General features: G+C 39.0%; 2 protein-coding genes across 4 annotated transcripts; both read right to left on the bottom strand.

The window, feature by feature from the left end:
• Window positions 1-4,612, bottom strand: LOC141000404 (probable E3 ubiquitin-protein ligase DTX3). Its single transcript, XM_073471132.1, has 3 exons — window positions 4,248-4,612; window positions 1,156-1,373; window positions 1-961 (listed from the first exon to the last, which is right to left on the bottom strand). Exons 1-3 carry the CDS (start codon window positions 4,551-4,553, stop codon window positions 883-885), a joined length of 603 nt encoding a protein of 200 aa, XP_073327233.1. The 5' UTR covers window positions 4,554-4,612; the 3' UTR covers window positions 1-882.
• Window positions 4,613-7,365: 2,753 nt separating this feature from the next.
• On the bottom strand, window positions 7,366-12,877 carry dtx3 (deltex E3 ubiquitin ligase 3). 3 transcript variants are annotated; one of them, XM_073470063.1, is made up of 5 exons: window positions 12,433-12,877; window positions 12,175-12,216; window positions 10,962-11,764; window positions 9,478-9,695; window positions 7,366-9,266 (listed from the first exon to the last, which is right to left on the bottom strand). In XM_073470063.1, the coding sequence occupies exons 2-5, from the start codon at window positions 12,185-12,187 to the stop codon at window positions 9,191-9,193; spliced, it is 1,110 nt and encodes a 369-aa protein (XP_073326164.1). In that variant the 5' UTR covers window positions 12,188-12,216; window positions 12,433-12,877; the 3' UTR covers window positions 7,366-9,190. The 3 variants fall into 3 exon arrangements, with proteins under 3 accessions (XP_073326164.1, XP_073326166.1, XP_073326165.1); XM_073470065.1 differs by having other exon boundaries at window positions 12,438-12,875; XM_073470064.1 differs by having other exon boundaries at window positions 12,366-12,875.
• Window positions 12,878-21,942: the final 9,065 nt, after the last annotated feature.

Genomic DNA, 21,942 nt, shown 5'->3' on the forward strand with positions numbered 1-21,942 from the left:
TTTGTTGTATGGACAGAATCTGGATTTATTATATGGAACAATGTCAAAGCAGGTTTGTAGCAGTTTGAGCTTGAAACATACAACAGTAATGATATATCAGCAGACCCATATCAGGTACATTCAGAAATGTGCAACAGCTACAGTCAACGTTTCAAAATTGCAGAGTTGTGGACAGTTGTGGCTACATTATCGTCAGGGTATGTCACCAATGTCTATATAAAATACAGCTATTAATCACTCTTTGTTAGATAGTGTTGTTGTTTCTACATCGCCCAGCCTTTAACCTGTTCTGCTCACTTTAGCCCTCAGGATTAGTTTGCCTGATCACCTGTTCTGTCTCCTGTGTCTGCTGTACCAGACCTGTGATCCAGTGTGACAAAAGATGAGACATTCACATTACTGAAATGTGATGATTAGTAGTATGACCCCTTTACTAACCTACACTAGTGTAATCTTTGACTTGTTGGATTATATACTGCTCATACTGTTTTAAGTAATTTTGCATAGTTAGTTGCAAAATCTTTGGTAAAAGCCACTGACATTCATACCTCAATATAAAAATTATTTTCGATTGATAGAAACAAAAAATATCTTAGATTTGCACATTATTAAGCAGGTTATTCATTGTTTACGTGCATAGGCGTATGTAAAAAGTGTAAATACTGTCTAAGTACAGTACATGCTCACTGTCTTGGTGGGTTTTTTTTGCTTATCACATTAACATTTACAAATAAAAAGATTTAACAGACAAAAAAAAACATCTTAACATGTCAGTGATGAAGATCCCTGCCTGAGGACTGCAAGAAGTGCAGACTTGAAATCAGAAACTTTGCAACAATACACAGTATTAAAATCAATTTGTCTTCTGATTGTCTTCATCCATCAGTTATCCTCTGTCACTCCTTTAAGACGAAGCTCCTCCTGAACTCTGGACAAATACTCTGGATCTGGATACCCGAAACTGGAGACAAACAAGCAAGAAAATGCCATAAGTACGCCTCTGAAACAACAAATATACTAATATACTAATAGTGCCCTTCATAGAAAATAACTACAGGTGAGCATTTATTAAAACTGTATCAGATTAAGTTGTGATGTAAGACAAATATAAGACACATAAAACTGAAATACATTTTTTTTCAGCATGAGAATTACCTTTGTGGGCCACCGTCTATATTGGTTTTGTGATGAATGTCGTTCCAGGTGATGACATTGTTGAGGCCTGTGGTAACCGATCGTCCGACGGTGAAGATGAGCTTCCTGTCGAAGGCTATCCTCAGCAGCTTCAGGACTTTCTTGCCTTCCTCGCAGTCTGGCAGGAAGGCAGTACGAGAGGTGCTGCTGTACCTCACCCCAGGGTTTGGGTGCTCGGGCTGCAATATGAGAAACATCAAAACATATATACGAACACTGATCAACAACTGTGGAACGTTTGTGATGAGGCTTAAATCCAGATGAAAATCCAGCCATTAGAAATGGTGGAAATACAGGTTTTTATGACCAAGACACTGATGTATTTTGTAATATATTTGTATATTTGTATCAGTAGGTAGAGCTCATTCTCATATCTCCCTATAAAGAACGAACAGTGGCAGATTTTTGGGGTTGTTTCTAGAGTCACACTTGTACTGCCTCTGGGAGTCAGTCTCTTGCATATCTGATGTTGGCACTGCATCTGAAATACCCCTAAAATCAGAAAGCATTCCCACATAGAGCAGACAGAAACTTTTAGAAACTTTAAGATGCTCTGTGTTGCACAACATCCAAAAATATAAATCGCCTCTCTCACTGTCTCTCTCCCACGCACACACACAGCTCCTCCTTTTATATCCTGACCTGTAGAAATATTTGAAAACTGGATTGTTAGTAAGTTTTTCTTTTTTTTTTAGTTTTCTTTTTTTTTTGTGGATCCAAGATTAAATCTGTTAAATCTGTTAATTTTTCTAACAATTTGCTTTCTTTCTATAGTGTCAGTGTCAGTTTCGTGTCACACTTCCTGCTGAAAATTGCTTGTTTCTTGTACATAAAATGGATTGGAAAAAAACCTTTCATCACTTTTAAGCTTGTTTTTGATTTTATAATCAATCATTTGAGTAATCAAAACACCAAACTGTCTGCTTCAAGTGTCTCTGACATCACAATTTGCTGCTTTTTTCTGTTTTATAACATTTTAAAGTGAAGCTCTTTTGAGTTGTGAATCATTAATCAGACAAAACACAACAGCCTGAAAATTATATCACAAAATTTTTAGGCTATATCTCGATTCACGATATATAATTCTGGTTATTACAATTACATTACAATATTTTTGACCAAATACCCTCTCTGATGTGAAATATTGTAGGGATGACTATTAGTTCTTTCACAATATATTAACACAGTGAGATTGTTGATAAATAATCGGCAATAATGTGGATATAATGGCTAAGTGGGTAAAGTATTAGAACAAGAAGAAAAGACTGTAAGTTCAGAAAATTATTTCACTTTACTGTAATGCAGCCTTAAAAACCAGGAAAAAACACCATTTATGCCTATCCAAATCTAAGATGATATATAGTCCCATATCTTGAGAACGATATAATATCTTTATATTGCACAGCCCTAATTGTAGGTCAGGTCGGCCGCCATCCCCTAGCAGTTGGGTATGAGCATCAAAAATCTGCTTTTCTAACAAATAAACTGTCAGAATGTCCTGCCTCCGTCACATGTCTTTGTCACAAGTGTTCAATAACCACATTTGAGAGATCTTTTAAAAAAATGTGTGTATATCGGCCAACATATCGGTATTGGTATCTGCCTCAAAATTGGAGTAACCTATCATGCGGCTCTAATTATGTCACACAAAAGTGTCCAGTCATTAACAGTACACAGCAAATAATCATGACATCGAGCACATCTAGATATTTAAAAGTGGATGCTGCTTTACAACAATGGACTGGACTTGAGTAAAAAAAGGTGTTTAATAGTTTGGTGACGCCATTTTGTGCCCCCTAATCCAGATGCTTTGATGAGTAAAACGAACACAAACAGCGGCCTCTGGTGGACAAATGTGGACAAAATGTGGATGATGCAATCAACATGGGACTGCACTACATCCTGCAACACCTCGACTCCCCTGGGACATATGCTAGGATCCTGTTTGTGGACTTCAGCTCGGCGTTCAACACCATCATCCCAGACATCCTCCACTCCAAGCTCACCCAGCTCACCGTCCCAGCCTCCACCTGTCAGTGGATCACAAACTTCCTGACAGACAGGAGGCAGCAGGTGAGGCTGGGGAAAATCACATCCAGCACCCGGTCAATCAGCACAGGCGCCCCCCAGGGATGTGTGCTCTCCCCACTGCTCTTCTCCCTATACACCAACGACTGCACCTCGAGAGACCCATCTGTCAAACTCCTGAAGTTTGCAGACGACACAACGGTCATCAGCCTCATCCGGGACAGTGACGAGTCTGCTTACAGACGGGAAGTGGAACAGCTGGCCCTCTAGTGTGGTCAGAACAATTTGGAGCTGAACACGCTCAAAACTGTGGAGATGACATTGGACTTCAGGAGTAGCCCCCCTACACTGCCCCCCATCACCATTTTCAATAACTCTGTGTCTGTTGTGGAAACCTTCAGGTTTCTGGGATCTTCCATCTCCAAGGACCTAAAGTGGACTCCCAACGTAGACTCCATAATCAAAAAGGCCCAGCAGAGGATGTACTTCCTGCGTCAGCTCAGGAAGTTCAACCTGCCCAGAAACATCTCTACAGACCCATCACACCCTGGACTCTCTCCTCCGGCAGGCAGGCCGTCACACTGATGAACACTTGATCAGTCACCCAGTGTCAGTAACCCCCTGACTCCAAAATCATCCACTCACAGTCTTTACATTTACAGACTAAATTGTACTTTATATGTACATAAATCCTCACTGTAAATAATACAATATATATATACTTAAATATATATTTATAATAGACCGGACCTCTGAACACTTTTTAACTTACTGTTCTTTGTTGTTCTTGTTCTTTCTAGTTGAATGTTTGTTATGTTATGTTTATGTTCATGTTTACGTCTATGTACATCGGGTGCTAAGAAAGAACCGAAGTCAAATTCCTTGTATGTGTTTCACATTCTTGGCCAATAAAGCTGATTCTGAAACGTGATGTGAAAAGCAGCTGAAAGGTGTAGTAGTCAAAGTACACCGACACTCTTGCCAGTATGTAGCCTACTCATGTGGCCTGTGGCTGTCAGCCTCACCCCTTGTATCCCTGCTGGGAAACTGTACTGTATCACAATAGATCCGCAGTGGTCAAAGCCAGGCAGGTCCATCAAGCTGCGCGTCACCGTCATCGTGCCCTGCGGCTGGTTCCCGGTATACTCTCCGTGGTAGGTGTTGCATATCGGGCAAGCGGGCTTCGACTTGAAGACCGAGTTGATACACTCGGAGCAGAAAGAGTGGAGGCACTTCAACGTTTTCTTCTCCTGAACTTTGTCCAAGCAAATGGCGCAGTTTTCCTCGGTGCTGTTGACAACACCGGGGTGATAGTTTGGGCTGTTTTCCATTATTTTCCGGTATGTGACGACAAGAATCTTTCTTTTCCGTGTTTGGATGCGTACGAGTTGCTATGTGTCCGGAGATGTGTGACGTCAAATAAGGGAAAGTACCACTTCATTTCCACTGGGTGATGCTCCTCCATGTGTGAGGAAGTGGAGCGAATACTGACCTCTGATTGGATGGGATTTGTTTTTAGTGACTGGCAAGAAAATGTAGCTGCCTTTCATATATATATATATATTAAGTTGTGGATATATATATATATCTGTCAAGACTTTCTGTCATTGGCACATTTCAAGAACTAAATGTACACAAAAAGTTCCCCCAGAGATATAATGAAAGTTTTATTATGTCCTTCTTTGTACTGCTACTCCATTAGCCAACATTCAAGAAGGAAGTACTGTACTTTTTACCTCAATGCTTATCTGACAGCTAGATTATAGTGAGCCTACTTTGAAGATAAAGATGTTTAAAACTATTATGTGTATATAACATACAGGAGTAGAAAAACCTCCATCTCAGCCACCTATAACATAAAAATACTGCTGACATGTTCATGCATTAGTAATAATCCAATAGTGTAACTTTAACAACACTGTCAAATCTGCATGATGAGCGACCTTAAATACATTTTATGATGGAATGTAACTAAGTACATTTACTCAAGTACTGTACAATTACTGTATTATTATTACTTTTACATTACATATTACCCTAAAACGTTTGTTTTTATTACTGTACAATTTTGAGGTACAATTCTGATTCTGTCAATAATTTGTTCACCCATATACATTATACATGTAAACTTCATATTGTTATATATAATAATATATGACAAACACAGGACATTGTACTGCAGTAAAAGTACTAATGTGAAGTACAAGTGCCTTTTGTTGATAGTACTTTCTAGATATGATTTTGAATTCCTTTAGTATTACTTTTACTTGTAATTAAGTATTTTTTACATTGTTGTACTGGTACTCAGTGATGGAAGTACATTTACTCCACTACATTTATTTGATAACTTTGGTAACTAGTTTTTTTAACTAGATATGTAAATATATTTATTGTCAGAAAATTACTATTGATTACTATTGAGTACATTTAATATCAGATACTTTAAGACTTTTATTGAGTACTATTTGTTTGAGTGACTCTCAGTTTTACGAAAGTAATATTTTAACACAATATTTTTACTTTATGACTTTTGGGTAGTTTTTACAACACCCACTGGATTATTACTTATACTTACCTTATTTATTTTTTATGTAGCAAACACAAAATTTGGGAACGCAAGACTTTGACTTGTAATTGAATGTTGTACTACTCCTTTATAAAAGGATTCTAAATACTTCTTCCACCAAATTATAAAAACATGAGATTTGAAATCTGCCATCGCTTCCACTCGCAGACTCACACAAGACATGTTGACCTAATATTTACAGAAACTGCTTGTGTTGTGTGCATTAGTGAGTATCAGGAAGTACCATGTCTGGATTATTATCAGATTAGAAACACACAAAATTCAAAAAATGTTTAAATCCAAAAGTCAAACTCTTTGATTAGAAGTGACTGTACCTAAAATACTGACTGGTCCTTAAGAAACTGAATGAGTGATAAGTTACTGTAAATGTAAAACAGGTGAATAATGACACTATTATTTATTGCTTTAACAATTTGTGATAATCAGCCTGTAATTTACTGTTTAAAACTGTGAGCAAGACAAAAAAGAATTCAGGATGTTGAGTCGAAACATTACTGCACCAGCCTAAGTAGTACTTTAAGACAACAGGTACTTACAAGGTCATAGTGCTTGAAAGTGCAAACAAAGGGGTCCTTACCAATAATTCATCTTTCATCATGTGATGCTTCTGAAATCTTTTCTTTGGTCTTCTAAAAGATTTCCTTATGAAGAAAATCGATTGAAAGCAAACTAAAATTAGTTTTCCTGAGACACATTGTAACTATCCTCTTTTCCATAACTTATTCTTTGCCAACAATCAAATTAAGTGAAAGAAATACTGATTTCAGAATGCACCCAAACAAGTCAGTGGTAGAGTCTTATTCTGCAATCAGCCCGGCACTGACAGTGTGAGTATTGGGCTACAACTTATATGTCTACATAAAGCTGACTTGAGCTCCCAGTTGTGATGCATTGGTGTTTCTGTGTAATTCATTCATCGTTCATGTTCAATATGGCACACCCAAAAACTGTGAGTTGTTTGTGGCTGTGAAGGGTACCTAACATTTTTTTTTATTATTATTAATAAAATACTAGTATGCCTTTAATTGACAGTAGAGAGGCAGACAGAGAATGTTGGAGATAATAACAGATAATAACAGAATCCCCAGATGGATTCACATCAGGGAGTTGTGATTTATCTGATATGCATCTTAGCCATTGTGACGCCTCATACCAAACAGTTCTTCACAGTGATTAACAATGACGCTCCTTATATACGAGAAAGTTCTAACATTACTATTCATGATTGTACTTAAAAAACAATCAAATACAGCTCACGTCATTACCCATTTGTCAGGGAAGTTATTGTACAAAATAGGGTAAAATTAAGTAAATAGTATGAGGTGTTTTCAAGCTCTGTTCACACTACAGTCATGGTGTTGTCCACTAGATGGCACAAAGTGCTTTAGCAGAGTTCAGTATCTTAATGTTGCAACAACCTTTGATTCTTCAGGGGAACAGTTCAGGTCAACAAATCCAACTCATTCCAAATGGACACTTTCCAAATGGACACAGGTTCCAGTTGCTTGTGACGCACCGGGTTTATTTGAGGACTACATTGAATATCCAACACAAACCCAAACATAACTTTTTATTCAAGTATTAAAATGTAAAGCACATTATTCTGAATATCAACAAAGTACGAATCAACACAATTAGAAAAGCAAAAACTCCAACTTTTCCTTAACAATCAATTTGTAATGTGTGTAATCTCTCCGACGATCCGTTCTCCTGGCTCCTCCTCCGTCATGTAATGCATAGAAATGTTTGCACAGTAGCTTTAGTAAACTACAATCCTGTGTCCCAAAAATTCAGTTGGTCCCTTTAACTAAAATACAAAGGGGATGGAAACATAATGAAAGGGTATTTGATGGATGGATCTGACCAATCAAATTAATGAAAAATTTACTAGCCAAGCAGGTTACTGCACTCAGCAAAGCACTTTCACACAAACAGCTTTATCAGTTCTGAGGGGTTTTCAGCATTTGGACTACAAGAATGTTTATGAAGGAGAAGCTAATTTAATATACATTAGTATACATATTTCCATGAACTGTGTAGTTTGTATTTAAAGCCAGATAGTATAGCTACAAACAAAATGCTGTTTATCTATCAAATAACATCAAATACGCCCGAACTGCTTATTCATGAGGAACATCATGCTTGATTTTTTTTTTTTTTTTTTATCAAAAGTAAATATAAGAAAGGCACAACAAAATCAATACCCCACCCTAAATCTAATCAATTGTTCCCGCAACATTTTTTCTTTTCATCTATGTAGATAAACAGATTTACAGCAGCTCCCTCATTTGAAATGAGAACGTTAGCAGGCAAATCTGCCAGTCTGACAGGGACGGAGGCATAGATATTTAAAGAGCTTTTGTGCCTTTCATTTGGTTTAAGTGGTCTGTATGCCCTTTTTATTTGACATCGTCATAAATCTGGTAATTAGATGAGCACATTACTAACAACTGAGGTAATGGGCTCGACACCTGGGAGGTACCTCGAAATAACGGAAGTGACCGATGGAAAAAAAAGAAAAAACCCTGGGGAAAGTCCGAATGCTTGTAATGAAAAGTGCTGACATAGTTTGACATTCTTCCTTTTTCAATACAAATGAGGGGGAAACATAATAATTACACGCAAATGAAGAGTTCCAAGCAATTGACATCAACTTGTAGCCACCGAGCTAATAACTGACGGCTGCACGAACCTGTTTGCCCCGAGCACTCTTTCACAATGAAAATAACGGACCATGACGGCGACTTCACTGAAAAACAACCTCCCTTACCAAAGTGCCTGTGAGTGCTTTAGATTGCAATAACTTCATAAAATGAATTCTCTCAAGTGAAGCAGTGCTATTCTGCCATAAAACCAAAGTACGATCCTTACAACATGTAATTATTAACTTACTCAACAAACAAATCTGGGGAAGATAAAAACAAAGAATGTGTGCTTGTACGAAATAAAATAACCCCCAGAGTAAAAATAAACATTAATATAACATAAACTGTCTCTATAACATTAAACTTAGATTTCCTAAATAATATATAAGTACCATGAATTCCAACACGCCTTAAATAAGTGCATCAGATATCTGTCCTATTGCCAACAGTGACAGGTAGAGGACTGTGTAATACAAGAATGCACTGCACTCGAGTATTTTCTTCCACATGTAGCACTGGATTAAGCCGAACTCTGGAGGAAAAATGAACAAACAGAGAAACAACTAGTGGAGTGAATGGGCTCTGCTGCAGCATCAGACGCCTGTCTGCTAAGGGCCTCGTCTTCAGCCGTCCTTTAAGGGAAGGGCAGTCTCAGAGCACAACCTGGAGCCGAGTCAGGTCCGCCGCAAGGACGCTCAGAAAGTCCTACAAAGTCTTGGAAGAGATTTTTATGCTGTCAGTCAGCTGTGATGCCTTTCTCTCTGAGCTCCTCTGTCACTCGCACCAGGTAAGTGGGGTCTGGGTAGCCAAAACTGTCAGGAGAAATAAAACAGCCATCACTGCATCTGTATGAGCTGAGGCAGCAATAGTGCCCCCTAGCAAAGCACACCAACTGGTAGAATTTCATGCCAGGAACTTGAATTAGATCTGTCAGTCTTTACTGAGCCATTTTATCTGCTACCACACCTCTAAAGGAGGTTATTGAGGTTATTACTGAATCAAACCACCAAAGACCATACATACCAGCGGGGCCCGCCCCATATTGAGGTCTTGTGGTGAATGTCATTCCAGGTGATGACATTTTGCATGCCCGTAGTCATGGAGGTACCGATGGTGAAGATAAGGCGCTGCTCAAAGGCCCGGCGCAGCAGGCCCAGCACACGGTTCCCCTCAGGGCTGTCAGGGAGGTAGGCCACACGGTCTGTTCCTGGGTACCGAACTCCTGGGTTGGGGTGTTCTGGCTGTTGGCAACAAAGGAGTCAAATAAGTTCAGTTTAATGGGGCATTAATGATTTAAAACTATCATGTCTGTATGTTCGGGTCCGGGTCACTCTCTCACTAACAGTCCTGTCTGGTTTCATTTTAATTGCCGCTGTTCCTTCAATCTAAAACTATTTTCTCCTCCCACAGACAATAAAGGCAACTGTGGATCTTGAGCCTTTATATTAACAGATAAAGGCTACTTCTGATGTCGACTGGGCGTTTACACATGCAAGCTATCAATGTCCTGGTTAAAGGGGAAGATCCCTGACTTTTCTCATAAAGTTCAGTTTACAATAATGTCAGGGGAAGTACTTGATTGCAAAAACAGTCTAATAAAGTCTCCTTTATTATGACATTCTCAGTGAAGTTCACAGTTTCAGTGTACTAGAGACAATAAAGTTTATTGTTTAACTGTAAAACATCCTTCCTCCATTACATATCTTTGTCACACATTTGAGGGATCATTACAAAAAAAAGAGCGTATATCAGCCAACAAATCTCAGCCCCCAAAAATCTGTATCGGTAGGTGTTTCAGTGAGCAACACTTAATGTAAACATAACTTTTGTTTTGTTTCGCTTTTTTTTTTTTTTTTTTTAACAAGAAAATCAATTCATTCAAATCCTTTGAATCACTGGAGTACCCCTTTAGGTTTAAAAGTCCATATGAAGCAAGACTTTGATAGCAATGCACTCCCTTAAAAAGACCACATTCTTGGCCTTTTAAATTTGGAATCAATTCACAAAATAAGAGTCTGTTACAGTGATAAAAAAGTGAGATGTCTTTTGTCTTTGCCAGCTATCAACCACAAATACAGGCTTTTTTTTTATTGCTGTTATACAAATCATCAGCAGCTAGTTCAGATCCTTTGTTTTAAGTTTTGCTGGTTGGGTGACTCAGATCTGAGGGGAAGGTAAAGATTATATGAGTGTCAACCAACTACAGATCAGTCGGGGACAGAAAGGAAGACTTGCACTGTGAAGCAGAGGATTGTATTGTTTTCAAAGACCTCATGATTTCATGTGGTGTCACCTTCATACATGATTAAACAATAGAGGAAAATGTATTTTAAATGTAATGTCTAAATGTATACATTTTTCATAATATTTTAATACAATTCTTGTATTTGACTATGTTCAATAATCTTTACAGTTTATCCAGAACAACTATCAGTTTCTTTACACTCATAAATGATAATCAAAGTTATTCCAGCAACACTGAGTGGCATTCATGTTGGTCTACTCACCGCCTGTAGGCCAGGAGGGAAGCTGTAGATGATGCAGACACACCCGTAGCCTTCATGGCCAGGAAGCTCCAGATCAGGATCTCGCTCTACGATCATTGTACCATTAGCGGGCTGGTTCCCAATCAACTGGCCGTACACCAGCCGACACACAGGACACGCTTTCTTCACCTTAAAGGCTTGATCCAGGCAAGAGCGACAGAATGAATGGCCACACCTCTCCAGGGTTGTCTTCTCCACTATGTCCCCCATGCAGATTGAACAAGTTTTGTTGTCCTCTGCCTCACTATGAGAAGCCAAGCTGGAGTCCATGTCCTTCCTCTGGGCTGCCTCGTGGAGCATGGCGCAGGCCTCCTCATCAGCAGGCTTCCTGAACCTCTGCTGCTGTCTCTGGGAGCGCCGAGGCTGGGGAGGTGGAGGCTGAAGCAGGCTCCCCTCTCCGTTTGGCTCCAGGACTCCCACACAGGGAAGCAGAGCCCTCTTCCTCTTGGGTCCCCCCTCCTGTTTGCTCATTTCTTTGCGGGCACAGCGGCATAAGTCAATGAAGGCTTTTCGTGTCTCGCTGGAGATGGGTCCATCCATCACACCAGCTCCAGAGCTCCTGGAGCCTTCCACCGGCTGCAGCCTCACGGCGCAGCAGCCCCCCCTTTCTCCTCGCCTAATGATACCAGCGCTCATCCCCTGCTTTTGCTGGAAGTCAATGAGCCAGGGCCGCCCAGCTGCAGCCAGGTAATCCCACACCGCCTGTGAAACCAGTACCTCATCACTGCCCTGGCCAGCACGCACACTCATCTCATCAGAAGAAACTGCAAAAGAGAAGCACAAGAAGTCAGCACCAAACTAACACACATCTGGTAGAAGAAGTTGCAGCTGAGACCCATGTTGCCATTTTTAAATGCATCATGGGGAATGATGACAGTGTTTGTTTACTCTTGTTCTACAGTGGCCTGCATGTGAAAAGCAACATGCCATCTATTCCAGTTGCAAAGTAAATCTAACACCTGTGCATGGGGGAAGCTATTCGCGGTTGCTGCAGCGCGTCAAAGACACACACAGCAGGCAGTATCGCGGCATTGCTGAGGACGTATCAGCTGTTCACAGATTCAGACTGTAAACAAAGGAAGCTAAAAAGCCCCTTCGCACGCGGACCACGTTAAAACCAAGTGACAGCCGCAAGCAAACACAAGAAAGACACTTGTTTGGGTCGAAAGGTTACCTTGTGATCCCATAAATCCCTTCAATTTGCGAATGAAGCGTCCTGTTGAACAGAAAGAGAGAGAAAGAAGAGAAACTGAAGGGCTGAAACAAACGTTACCACAGCTGCGAGGAGGTGTTCACACTGAGACATCCTCCGCAGCAGCAGCAGCAGCAGCAACAAGGGGAAATTGGGCAATTTCGCAACATTACCTTCGCATTTGATAGACTTGGCTTCAACATTTAGCTAAGTGGTTTTCAGCCCTGATTACTTCCGTACCTCACCCTTTGCCGTAGCTCGTCGCTGCCCGTCAGTCGCTGGATTAAAGAGCCCAGCTCTCCATCAGAGGAGGCCTTTATTTCTGACGTGCTGCTGCAGTTTATCCGCGGATAATACGCCTTTTGTAGTCAAGACATGATATCCAGACGTACCCCCGGCTCATATCTCCTTTAGGTCCACAGCAGCCCCTCCCTGGCCCCGGCAAATGCCATCCAAAACCCTGCACTTCGTCCCCCAGTCTCGCCTGTGTTTGCCTTCCTCGTCCGTCCTTGGGCTCGGCGTTAACACACCGAGTAAACAGCAGTCCCTCTTCTTATCTGGCTCCCACCACGTTTAGCTTTATGTGATATCTCCCTCCACGCAGGTTATTTGCTCTTTCTCCTCGTTTTCAGCCTTTCGTTTTCCGCGTCCTCCTCCCCTGTTGCAGGAGCAAACATACACATTAATAATGAGGGGGGACTAGTGGGGACCTACGAGGAAATGTGACCAGGAAGTTCGTCACTGAGCAGACACGATTGGCCAACAAATGGTGGCTGCTTTTTTTTGTGTGTTTTTTTTTTGTTTTTTAATGCTGTGAGTGAATCATGCTTCTGACGTGATTAACAGCTTTAATGATAACGCCGAGTTCAATGTACACAAGTGTGCAGCCCACGCGTCATCCAGGGAATACCCACTCATTCAGTTCACATGCAAATCAAGTCTTTCACGGTGCTCTGACTTACTGACAGCTGTGATGTCAACACTGACATCTCTGACAGACAGGACACATTGTTTGGATCTAAACTCCAGCTTTTTTAAAAAAAATAAAAAATAAAATAACTGTTGGCTGGAATAAATATAACTTTATTAATCCCGAAGGAAATCCTTGTGCCCGAGTGTCTCAAAATTACAGTAATATACAAAACAAAATACAAAGACTTGTAATAAAAAAAGTGTAAAAGTGAGTAAATGGTAACATCACTGCCAAGCAGAACACTAAAAGTAAAATAAGACACCTTTAGGAAAATAAGTAAACGACAAGAAAAACTAAAATACAAGAGGTAGTTTATACAATTATATTGAGAAGCATTAAAAGGTAATATTGCACATGATATTGAATGTTCAATGTTCAGACTTCATTTATAACTGATGTTTCCTATATGTATATATCACTTACTTATTCAATTACTTATTCATTTTGGGGCGGATTCATTGCAAGTTTTTCCTCACTCGAATAGAGGGGACAGAGGATGTCGCCCGTGTACAGATTGTAAAGCCCACTGAGGCAATGTGATTGTGATTTTGGGCTATGTAAATAAAATTGATTTGATTTGATTTGTTCTCAGACAACCCATGTGCCATTTAGGGTGGGGGAAGGAAGGAAGGAAGGAGGGAAAACAGTTTTTTTTTGCCAGGAAGTTGATCATTTTTACATTATATGTGGATAAACTAGAAGACTGTGCTTGTATAGTTAGATTAAAATGATCAATGTCAAGTATAAGAAATGTATGTGAAGGCTGATGATTTGCTGTCAGACTCATCCAAACCTCCGGTATTGGAAAAATAAAGAAACATTTGATCACAATAAAGTTTTAGCTATGCTTCCTGCAGAAGGGTAATAATAATAATAATAATAATAATAATAATAATAATAATAATAATAATAATAATAATAATAATAATAATAAATATGTTACATTTTGATTGACACTGTCAAGAAAGGTTTATCATAACGGTTAGTTTTCTGTGGACGTAAAGGTATCTATGTATGTGTATATGTTACATATAGCCTTTATAGTTTTTTGTTGATTACTATTCTCAACATTCATTTTTATTTATTTAATTCACAATATTAAGATATAAAGATTAAATAAAAGACATCTTATTGATATTTATTTATCACTTAACTGAAGCTGAGTGAAAAGATTATTTTCATCATTGATACATCAGTTAACTGATCATTGAGTCAATCCCAATCACATCTTATAAGACTTGTGTCTTAAATTGCCTATTTTGTTTGACCAACAGCAAACAGTAAAGTACTCAGTTTACAAATGAAACTGAGACAAGCAGAATATTAGCACATTTGCGCTGCTGTAACCAACATATTAGTATTTTTCTCTCGATTAATTATAGTGTTTTGCCTTCAAGGTTATTTGCTTTGTGCTCTAAGTCTCGATATGTAATGAATGAGAGGGTACTTCTGATTTAGAAAATAATTTCTTCACTAAGACTGCAGCGTTCAAGAGATCCTTCAGTCAGTCATGTCAGTCTACTCTATTTCTGCACAGACCCTTGAAAGGAACAAATAATTTAGATAAGAGTAAAAAATGTGTATGGGAGCGAAGTCATTTGGGTTGGCTGTTTGAATAAAATATAGGAATCACAGCGATGGGCCCGACACCAGCACAGTCTCCATCCTGCTGCTTTTAACTTAATGCAGCGCTGTAAAGCTGAGTTTGACTCAGAGATAGTTGCTGCATTAAAGTGACCTCATTTGAGAGGAAACTGACAATATGTCTCAAAACCTTAAACACCTACAAAGTCATGATAAGGAATTACTGATTCATAGCAATCTCTGTAATGGATCAACCTTTACAGTATAAAGCAAGGTGAAATCAGTGATCCCTAATGATTCTTATTGGTTTCAATAGAAAAAGAAAAGGATTGTTCAGTTTTTCTTCTTCCAATTAAAACACACTGACACAAGGGCATCAGAAAAGTTAGAAATCCCCCTCCAGTCTGCAGCCAGTGCAGCATGTACCGTGAAGGCTTTCACTGAAACCACAGTATAATCTGTTTCCACATCTATTTGGGTTTTTGGTTAGATTAAGGATTTGCTGATGTGACAGTTGGCCCTGGCTGTCAGGGTCCACAGACTTTGGATCACTCTGCCTGAGGAGCTTAGACCAGCAAACATCACACAGTGCATTTCAGATAATTTCCCGAAATACATTTCATTCTGTGATTATATTGTCTCTTCATTTAAATATAATCAAAAACCTTGAATTTAGCTAAACTTCCTCAGCTAACCTGGAGATGTACAACATCTGTTGGTCCTACTCATTATTGTAAAAAAGTTAGATTAAAACCGCTAAGGTGTTACAGTCATTCTCCAGTTACAGCAGGAAAGCACAGCCCATTTATGTTATGTAAGTTAGTTGGCCCAAATCAATATTACCTCAGTATAAAAGTCAGGGGACACCAAAGTCAGTCAGACCATAAAGGTCACAGTTTATTTTTATCTGAGTTAATTTAAGGTAGGTATATATGTCACCTATTTTTTCTGAAAGCACTACTTATTCAAGACGTCTAATACTCAACCATTTTACTGTAGCCATACACAGAGGGAAAATCCACAGTAAAAACTGTCACACAGGTCTCTTCTATTTGTGTTGGACAATAAAGTCAATAACTCTGGAAACTACCTCTTTAAGCTATAAATCAACGCTTACAAGGGGGATTTCTGTCAAATGACAGAACCAAACAGTACCAAATTAGGGACTCTCTATGCCCATTGATTGTTGTTACATTTACATCAAGTGTAACATGAGTGTTGGTCATTCAGCAATGACTCAGAAAATGAAGTCATAGCCCTGAAAAGCCCCTTATGGCTACCGTTATAGTGTCCAAATGGTTGTTTGATTAGTCACTGTATGTAGAGCAGCTGTATTTGTCTCTGAATGACATCATCACGGTCAAGTCTCTTTTCTATTTAAAGCAAATATGTCTCCAAAGAAACCTTGGAAAGTCAAGGATTGCAACACCTTGGAAATGGAGTGTGTTTTCTGTAAAAGTACTAATATGAGCATGTGAACAAAACCATTAAAACCCACATAAAATCATTTCAATCCAATCTTTTTTCTTGTTTTCTTTACAGTAATACCATTTGAAGCTGCAGAAATAGTTTCTATACTACAGCCAAAGTCTCAACAGTATGTTTGACAGCATTACAATCAGGCCAGTCGGCAAACTGTTACCAGATAGACCACACTGAAGAAGGAAATTAGGTTTTAAGTTCACAATGATGCATCCAGATTATGGCTTATTATCTGTCAGAGTGACTAGTAGCAAAAACAGCAAGCTGATGTTAATTAATCCCTCATTTACATCACGTTTCAGCTGCAGAAAGCTCCTAGAAGTCATTTACATTTACTTATGTCTTTCTTTTCATTAATGATAAGTAAATTATTAAACTAAATCATTGTAAAGCTGCTACGGCCTTCAGTGTCTTTGAGGTACAAGCAACATCATTCAAGGACAATAACACACTTGTAACACTGTACACCTATCTGGTAAAATGTAGCATTATAAGGCAGATAGTGTGGATTTTCATGAAGTGAAAGAAATCAAATAAGTATAGAGACTGATGCTGCTAGTCTGGTTTGCCTTACAGAAGTTCTATAATATCCACAGCTGACACTAAATAAAGGAATTTAATAAATCCACATTGGCTTCCTTGCTGTGGACCAACTCTTATAAGATTATCCTACAAGTAATGCTCAGGCCTGTCTTTCGCTCTGGTCTGTGCTTCACGTCGCTTCCTTCTTAAAAATGGGCTATGAAACTGAGCAGTTATCCTGTGTACTCTAACCAGTGTTGTAAAAAAGAACCCAAATGTCATTCTTGAGTGAAAGTAAAGGTATCTTATTAAAATATTACTTTGGTAAAAATGAAAGTCACCCAAACAAAAAGTACTTGGGTAAAGGTCTTAAAGTATTTGATAGTAAAGGTACTTGAGGTGGCAGCAGACAATGTTTCCCCCACAGCGGTTCCAAGCAGTGTTACTGTTGCCTGCTGCAAAGACAACTAGATTGTTTCAGTTTACCTCGGAGTCACAAATAACAACTCAGGACAAAAGGTGAGTTTATTCAATCATTTAGTCTATAATAGAAATCGATCGCCTGTTAGCCTTCCTTTACCGGGGTGAACGCCTGACCGGTTGGAAGCAAAATTATGTACTGATAGCGAGGTTTATGGGGAACCGATGTAAACACTGATAGTTTCATTATTCTTTAGTCATTACATTGTGCAATCAACATTAACTTTATAATGATACGTTGAAACAGAAAACTGTATTGCCAGTTTAAACAACAAAATAATTTTACAGCAATAAATGTACTTAAGTATCAAAAGTAGAACTAAAAGTAGGTTATACATATATTTGCATTTATGTATATAGCGTGTACTATGGGTTGACTAATTATCAGATCTGATATTAAACATTTTTCTGAACCAGTGTTTGTTTGTTTTTTTGCTACTTTGGCTCTGCAAATCTACAAAGTAACTAGTATCTTAAATTATCAAATACATGTAATTGAGTAAAGAGTACAATATTTGCATCCAAAATGCAGTGCATGGAGTGGAAGTATAGGTAGCAGAAAATGGATATACTCTGTCTTCCCTCCCTCCTTGTGTCCACTGTCCACCATAAGGCCTGCTGCCACTGTTTTGGCTCCACTTCTGTTTCTTGAAAGGTACATGTCTGGTACAAGGTGGTCAAAGTTGGAAAGAAAGAAGAATTATATGTCACCTCTACAAATCTACTAAACCCTCCTCTGCACCAAGCATGTAAAGTGTGCCACTATCTGATTCATCCCCCTCCCCATCCTCCCTGACATCTCCAGTCAAGTCCCACACACTCAGAAGCAGCCTGGCATTGTTGTCATATCCCCTGTCATCAGCAGCTCAATTCACAGAGAACATTTCCCACTCATTTGATGGTGCTGCTCTCTTTTCCTGCATTCCCTCTATTGTTCCACATGCTCTATCGACAGCTGCCAAGCCTCATATTGGTGACACCACGTCTTAGACTTTCTCCCTCTTGTCCAAGTCCAACTGCTTGAAGCTGCTCCCAAAGTGACAGCAGCTAGAGCTTCCCACGTTTGCTTTTAAAGTCTTCTGTCTGGCAGGTGCATTTGACAGCATCCATTCCTATGAGGGCCAAAACTGATAAAGCCGAACTTCACTCTGATATTATGACTGAGAGCAATGCTAAGGAGGCATCTGTTAATAAACAAGTTGTGAAGGGAGATACTTTGGCTTCCACCACTGCATCTGTGCTTGTCTCTTTAGAGAAAATAACCACAAACTGGAGCCTTGTGTCTATTTCATCATCATCTCCAAATGCAGAAAAATACCCTCAATCTTCTGCTGCACCCATGATGCTGTCAAAGTATTTTTTTATAAACAGCAACAGTTATTCTATTGCTGACCTGCAGCTCATGAATGAACCTGTAGTCTCATTTATGTTCCTCTGTAGTCTTACTCATATTGTAATGGAGATCTCACAAGGGAGTCATCATTACCTATTTTTTCTTCTTCTATTTTTTCTCATTAATGCTTCTCCAGATTATGATTTCTTGATTGAGGCAGGGATTAGAAGCAATAAAATAGGTACCTTACACTCTTTGCCTGTTTTGCATGGCAATAAATGGAGCACACATCATTAATCACTTGTAATGCTCAAATTCTCAACACTGACTTAACCAAGAGAAACATTTGCTTCTGACATTAAGGATGGCGACAAATTGAAAAATGAACCAATGTGATGGCTCCAAGACTGGAATCAGCAACTGTAGACTGTGTATCTGGATCCACTCAACTTGCCAAAAGCCACTTATGATATGAGACACTTTCTTAAATTCGGTCTCTTGATGTTGATTATGTCTCACCTGCTATCAAATGTGTAATATGTAAGAATTTTAGTACAACACATGACTGACTAAAATTATCAACAGGTTTGACATTGTGTTATGGCACCGCTTCCTGCCAACACTCCCCTGGTGCTCTGAGGTCCCAGACCGCAAGCTAAACCGCTAAATGAGCTAATTAGCTAATGGTAATATGCTAACCTCTATTTTTTTGGAGTATGAATTTAACAGGTGGCCAATTCTTATATAATACACCTTTAAAGGAACCTGGAAATGAATTTGTGCGAGTGTGAAAGTTTAATTTGAAGCATGTGTACTTTAGGCTGTGTTTCAGGCTATGCTTCCATTACACTTTATACTTCTACTCCACTAAATTCAGAGGCAAATATTGTAGTGCACACAAGGACCATTGTTCTGCATTGAGTAGGCCTACTTACAGACAGAAAAACCGTGACGTCCTGTGAGCAACAGTCACTTCAGGGTAGAAAACTGCCAGTTGATGTGCATTGTGGGGGTATGTGAAATTGTCAAACTTGTTGATTTCTGTTGTCATTTTCAGCCATAAAGATAAAACGTGAAGATAAAACCATGAAACACGATGGTCTGATCTATCTGATGTTTCTGCTGTGCTTATTTTTAGTGCTTATCGTTTTGCTAGCGTCTTTGATGTCTACCCCACAACAACATCTTAGGCTAACTGCTAGTTTGAGGTCAACTGAAGCTGTCAATTTCTTTAGTCTGTGGCCAAACAGGTAAATTAGGTCTTCAAACTATGAAAACATTATGGAAAGTTGTCAGATTCAGATTCAGACAACTTTATTAATCCCTGCAGGGGCAATTTGGACAATAAACTGGAGTGGACTACAAACACGGAGGCAGTCTACAAGAAGGGCCTGAGCTGGCTTTACTTCCTGAGGAGGCTCAGGTCCTTTAATGTCTGCAACCGGATGCTCCAGATGTTCTACCACTCTGTTGTTGCGAGCACCATCTTCTTCGCTGTGGTGTCCTGGGGTGCTGGCATCAAAGCAAAGGACGCAAACAGACTAAATAAACTCATCAAGATGGCAGCGTCTGTTGTTGGCTCTAAGCTTGTCACCCTGGAGGAGGTGGCGGAGGACAGGATGCTGGCAAAACTGCTGGCAAAACTGCTGGCAATCATGGGAAATGTCTCTCACCCCCTCCACAAAACTCTGGACAAGCTTAAGAGCAGCTTCAGCAACAGACTAATCCAACCCTGCTGCCTTAAGGAACGGCACAGGAAATCATTCCTACCTGGTGCCATCAGACTGTACAACGCTCACTCAAGAACACACAAATAATTTATTGCGCTTTAAATTATTATCCCTGTAAATGGAACTGCAGCTTATTTCTCTTGCACCTTAAGTGCCACTTAGCTCAGCATTTTATTTTATTTACCTCAGTATTTTATCTCATTTTGTAACTGCTTAAGCATTTTATTGTATATAGTACTTTATTGTTTTTTGCATATTGTATATAGTACTTTATTGTTTCTATATTTGCCCTTATATTTGATTGTATTTGTACTTGAATGTACATGCTGCTATGATAACCTAATTTCCCCTTGGGGATTAATAAAGTTATCTATCTATCTATTTGTTTGAACAGCTTGCCTTGCACACATACACTGAAAAACCCAGATTTAGTTTAAATCAAACTTTTGAGCGCTTGTTAATTATTCTTTTATGTTTTTGTGAAACCTCTCTGCATTGCGGAATTAAATTGGTTGTTTGCACTAATCAGATGAACTATGCAGTACAATGATCATATATTAAGCACATATTACTTTGTATGTCAAGTTTATCTAAAGGGAGGGGCCTGATCTGACTTGCCAGCATGCATTGTTAAATGAAAGTGAAAACTCTCCCAAGACCTTTCTTTTTTATAGTTTGAAGGAAACATATATGATTGAAACTTGATGTGTGTCTTTAATACATTTCAATATAAGTCATGGGTTGTTTTGTTTTGTTTTGTTTTGTTTTGTTTTGTTTTGTTTTGTACAATAATGAAGACATTAACATTATTAAGACATCGCTAATCATGGTAAAGGTGATTATTGAATTCAGTCTCGACCCAATCACATTTTTACAATTAGGTGAAAATATGATGAAATTGGTTTTATTTGTGCACAAATACTGGAATAAAGTAACTATCAGTAAGTTGAAGGATTGTATCGACTCTTCAAGAGCCTTTCCTAGGAACTTGATGGTTAAGATGTGTAAATTACAGGATACGTCTTTATAGATCAATCTTATTTTATTTAAGATAGTTATTTTGTAAAACTTAGACTCCTGAAAGAAGTAATTTATGTGAACTAATGATTTTTACGGAAGCCCTAAAGGGCCATGCATTCATACATTTTATTTCCTCCGTTTTCCCGTGATAACGAGTTAATTTCATTTGTTTTCTCGAGATCTCGAGTTATTATCTCGAAATAACAACTGCTGTTTTCCTGTGATAACGAGTTAATTTCATTTGTTTTCTCGAGATCTCGAGTTATTATCTCAAAATAACAACTGCCGTTTTCCCGAGATAACGGGATAATTTTCTCGAGATCTCGAGATAACGAAACTTTGTTTTCCCGAGATAACGATATAATTAATTCGAGATCTCGAGATAATGACTGTGATACGATAGGCCTGAGATTGTGGAGACGCCCGGGACCTCGTAGCTGGTCAGCTATGTAGTTAACGACGACATCAGGCTCACTTAGATTGCGCCGCCGATATAGCTGCTCCTGCTCCCCTGACATTGCTACACTGAATGATGTTTCCTGCAATGATTTAATATACTACACTATCGTTTTGTTTTCCCAAGATCTCGAATTAATTAACTTGTTATCTCGGGAAAACAAAGTTTC

Source organism: Pagrus major, chromosome 7 (genome assembly GCF_040436345.1).
Source record: "Pagrus major chromosome 7, Pma_NU_1.0".
NCBI lineage: Eukaryota > Metazoa > Chordata > Actinopteri > Spariformes > Sparidae > Pagrus > Pagrus major.

What these genes read in the sequence shown, in the direction of transcription:
- dtx3 (XM_073470063.1), bottom strand. An exon ending in TCCCTCCTGGCCTACAGGCG is followed by an intron (nt 9,696 to 10,961) that starts GTGAGTAGACCA and finishes TGTTGCCAACAG; the next exon opens with CCAGAACACCCCAACCCAGG. An exon ending in ATATGGGGCGGGCCCCGCTG is followed by an intron (nt 9,267 to 9,477) that starts GTATGTATGGTC and finishes TTCTCCTGACAG; the next exon opens with TTTTGGCTACCCAGACCCCA.
- LOC141000404 (XM_073471132.1), bottom strand. Translation starts at nt 4,553, where the DNA reads ATGGAAAACAGCCCAAACTATCACCCCGGTGTTGTCAACAGCACCGAG. An exon ending in TCCCAGCAGGGATACAAGGG is followed by an intron (nt 1,374 to 4,247) that starts GTGAGGCTGACA and finishes CTCATATTGCAG; the next exon opens with CCCGAGCACCCAAACCCTGG. An exon ending in ATAGACGGTGGCCCACAAAG is followed by an intron (nt 962 to 1,155) that starts GTAATTCTCATG and finishes GTTTGTCTCCAG; the next exon opens with TTTCGGGTATCCAGATCCAG.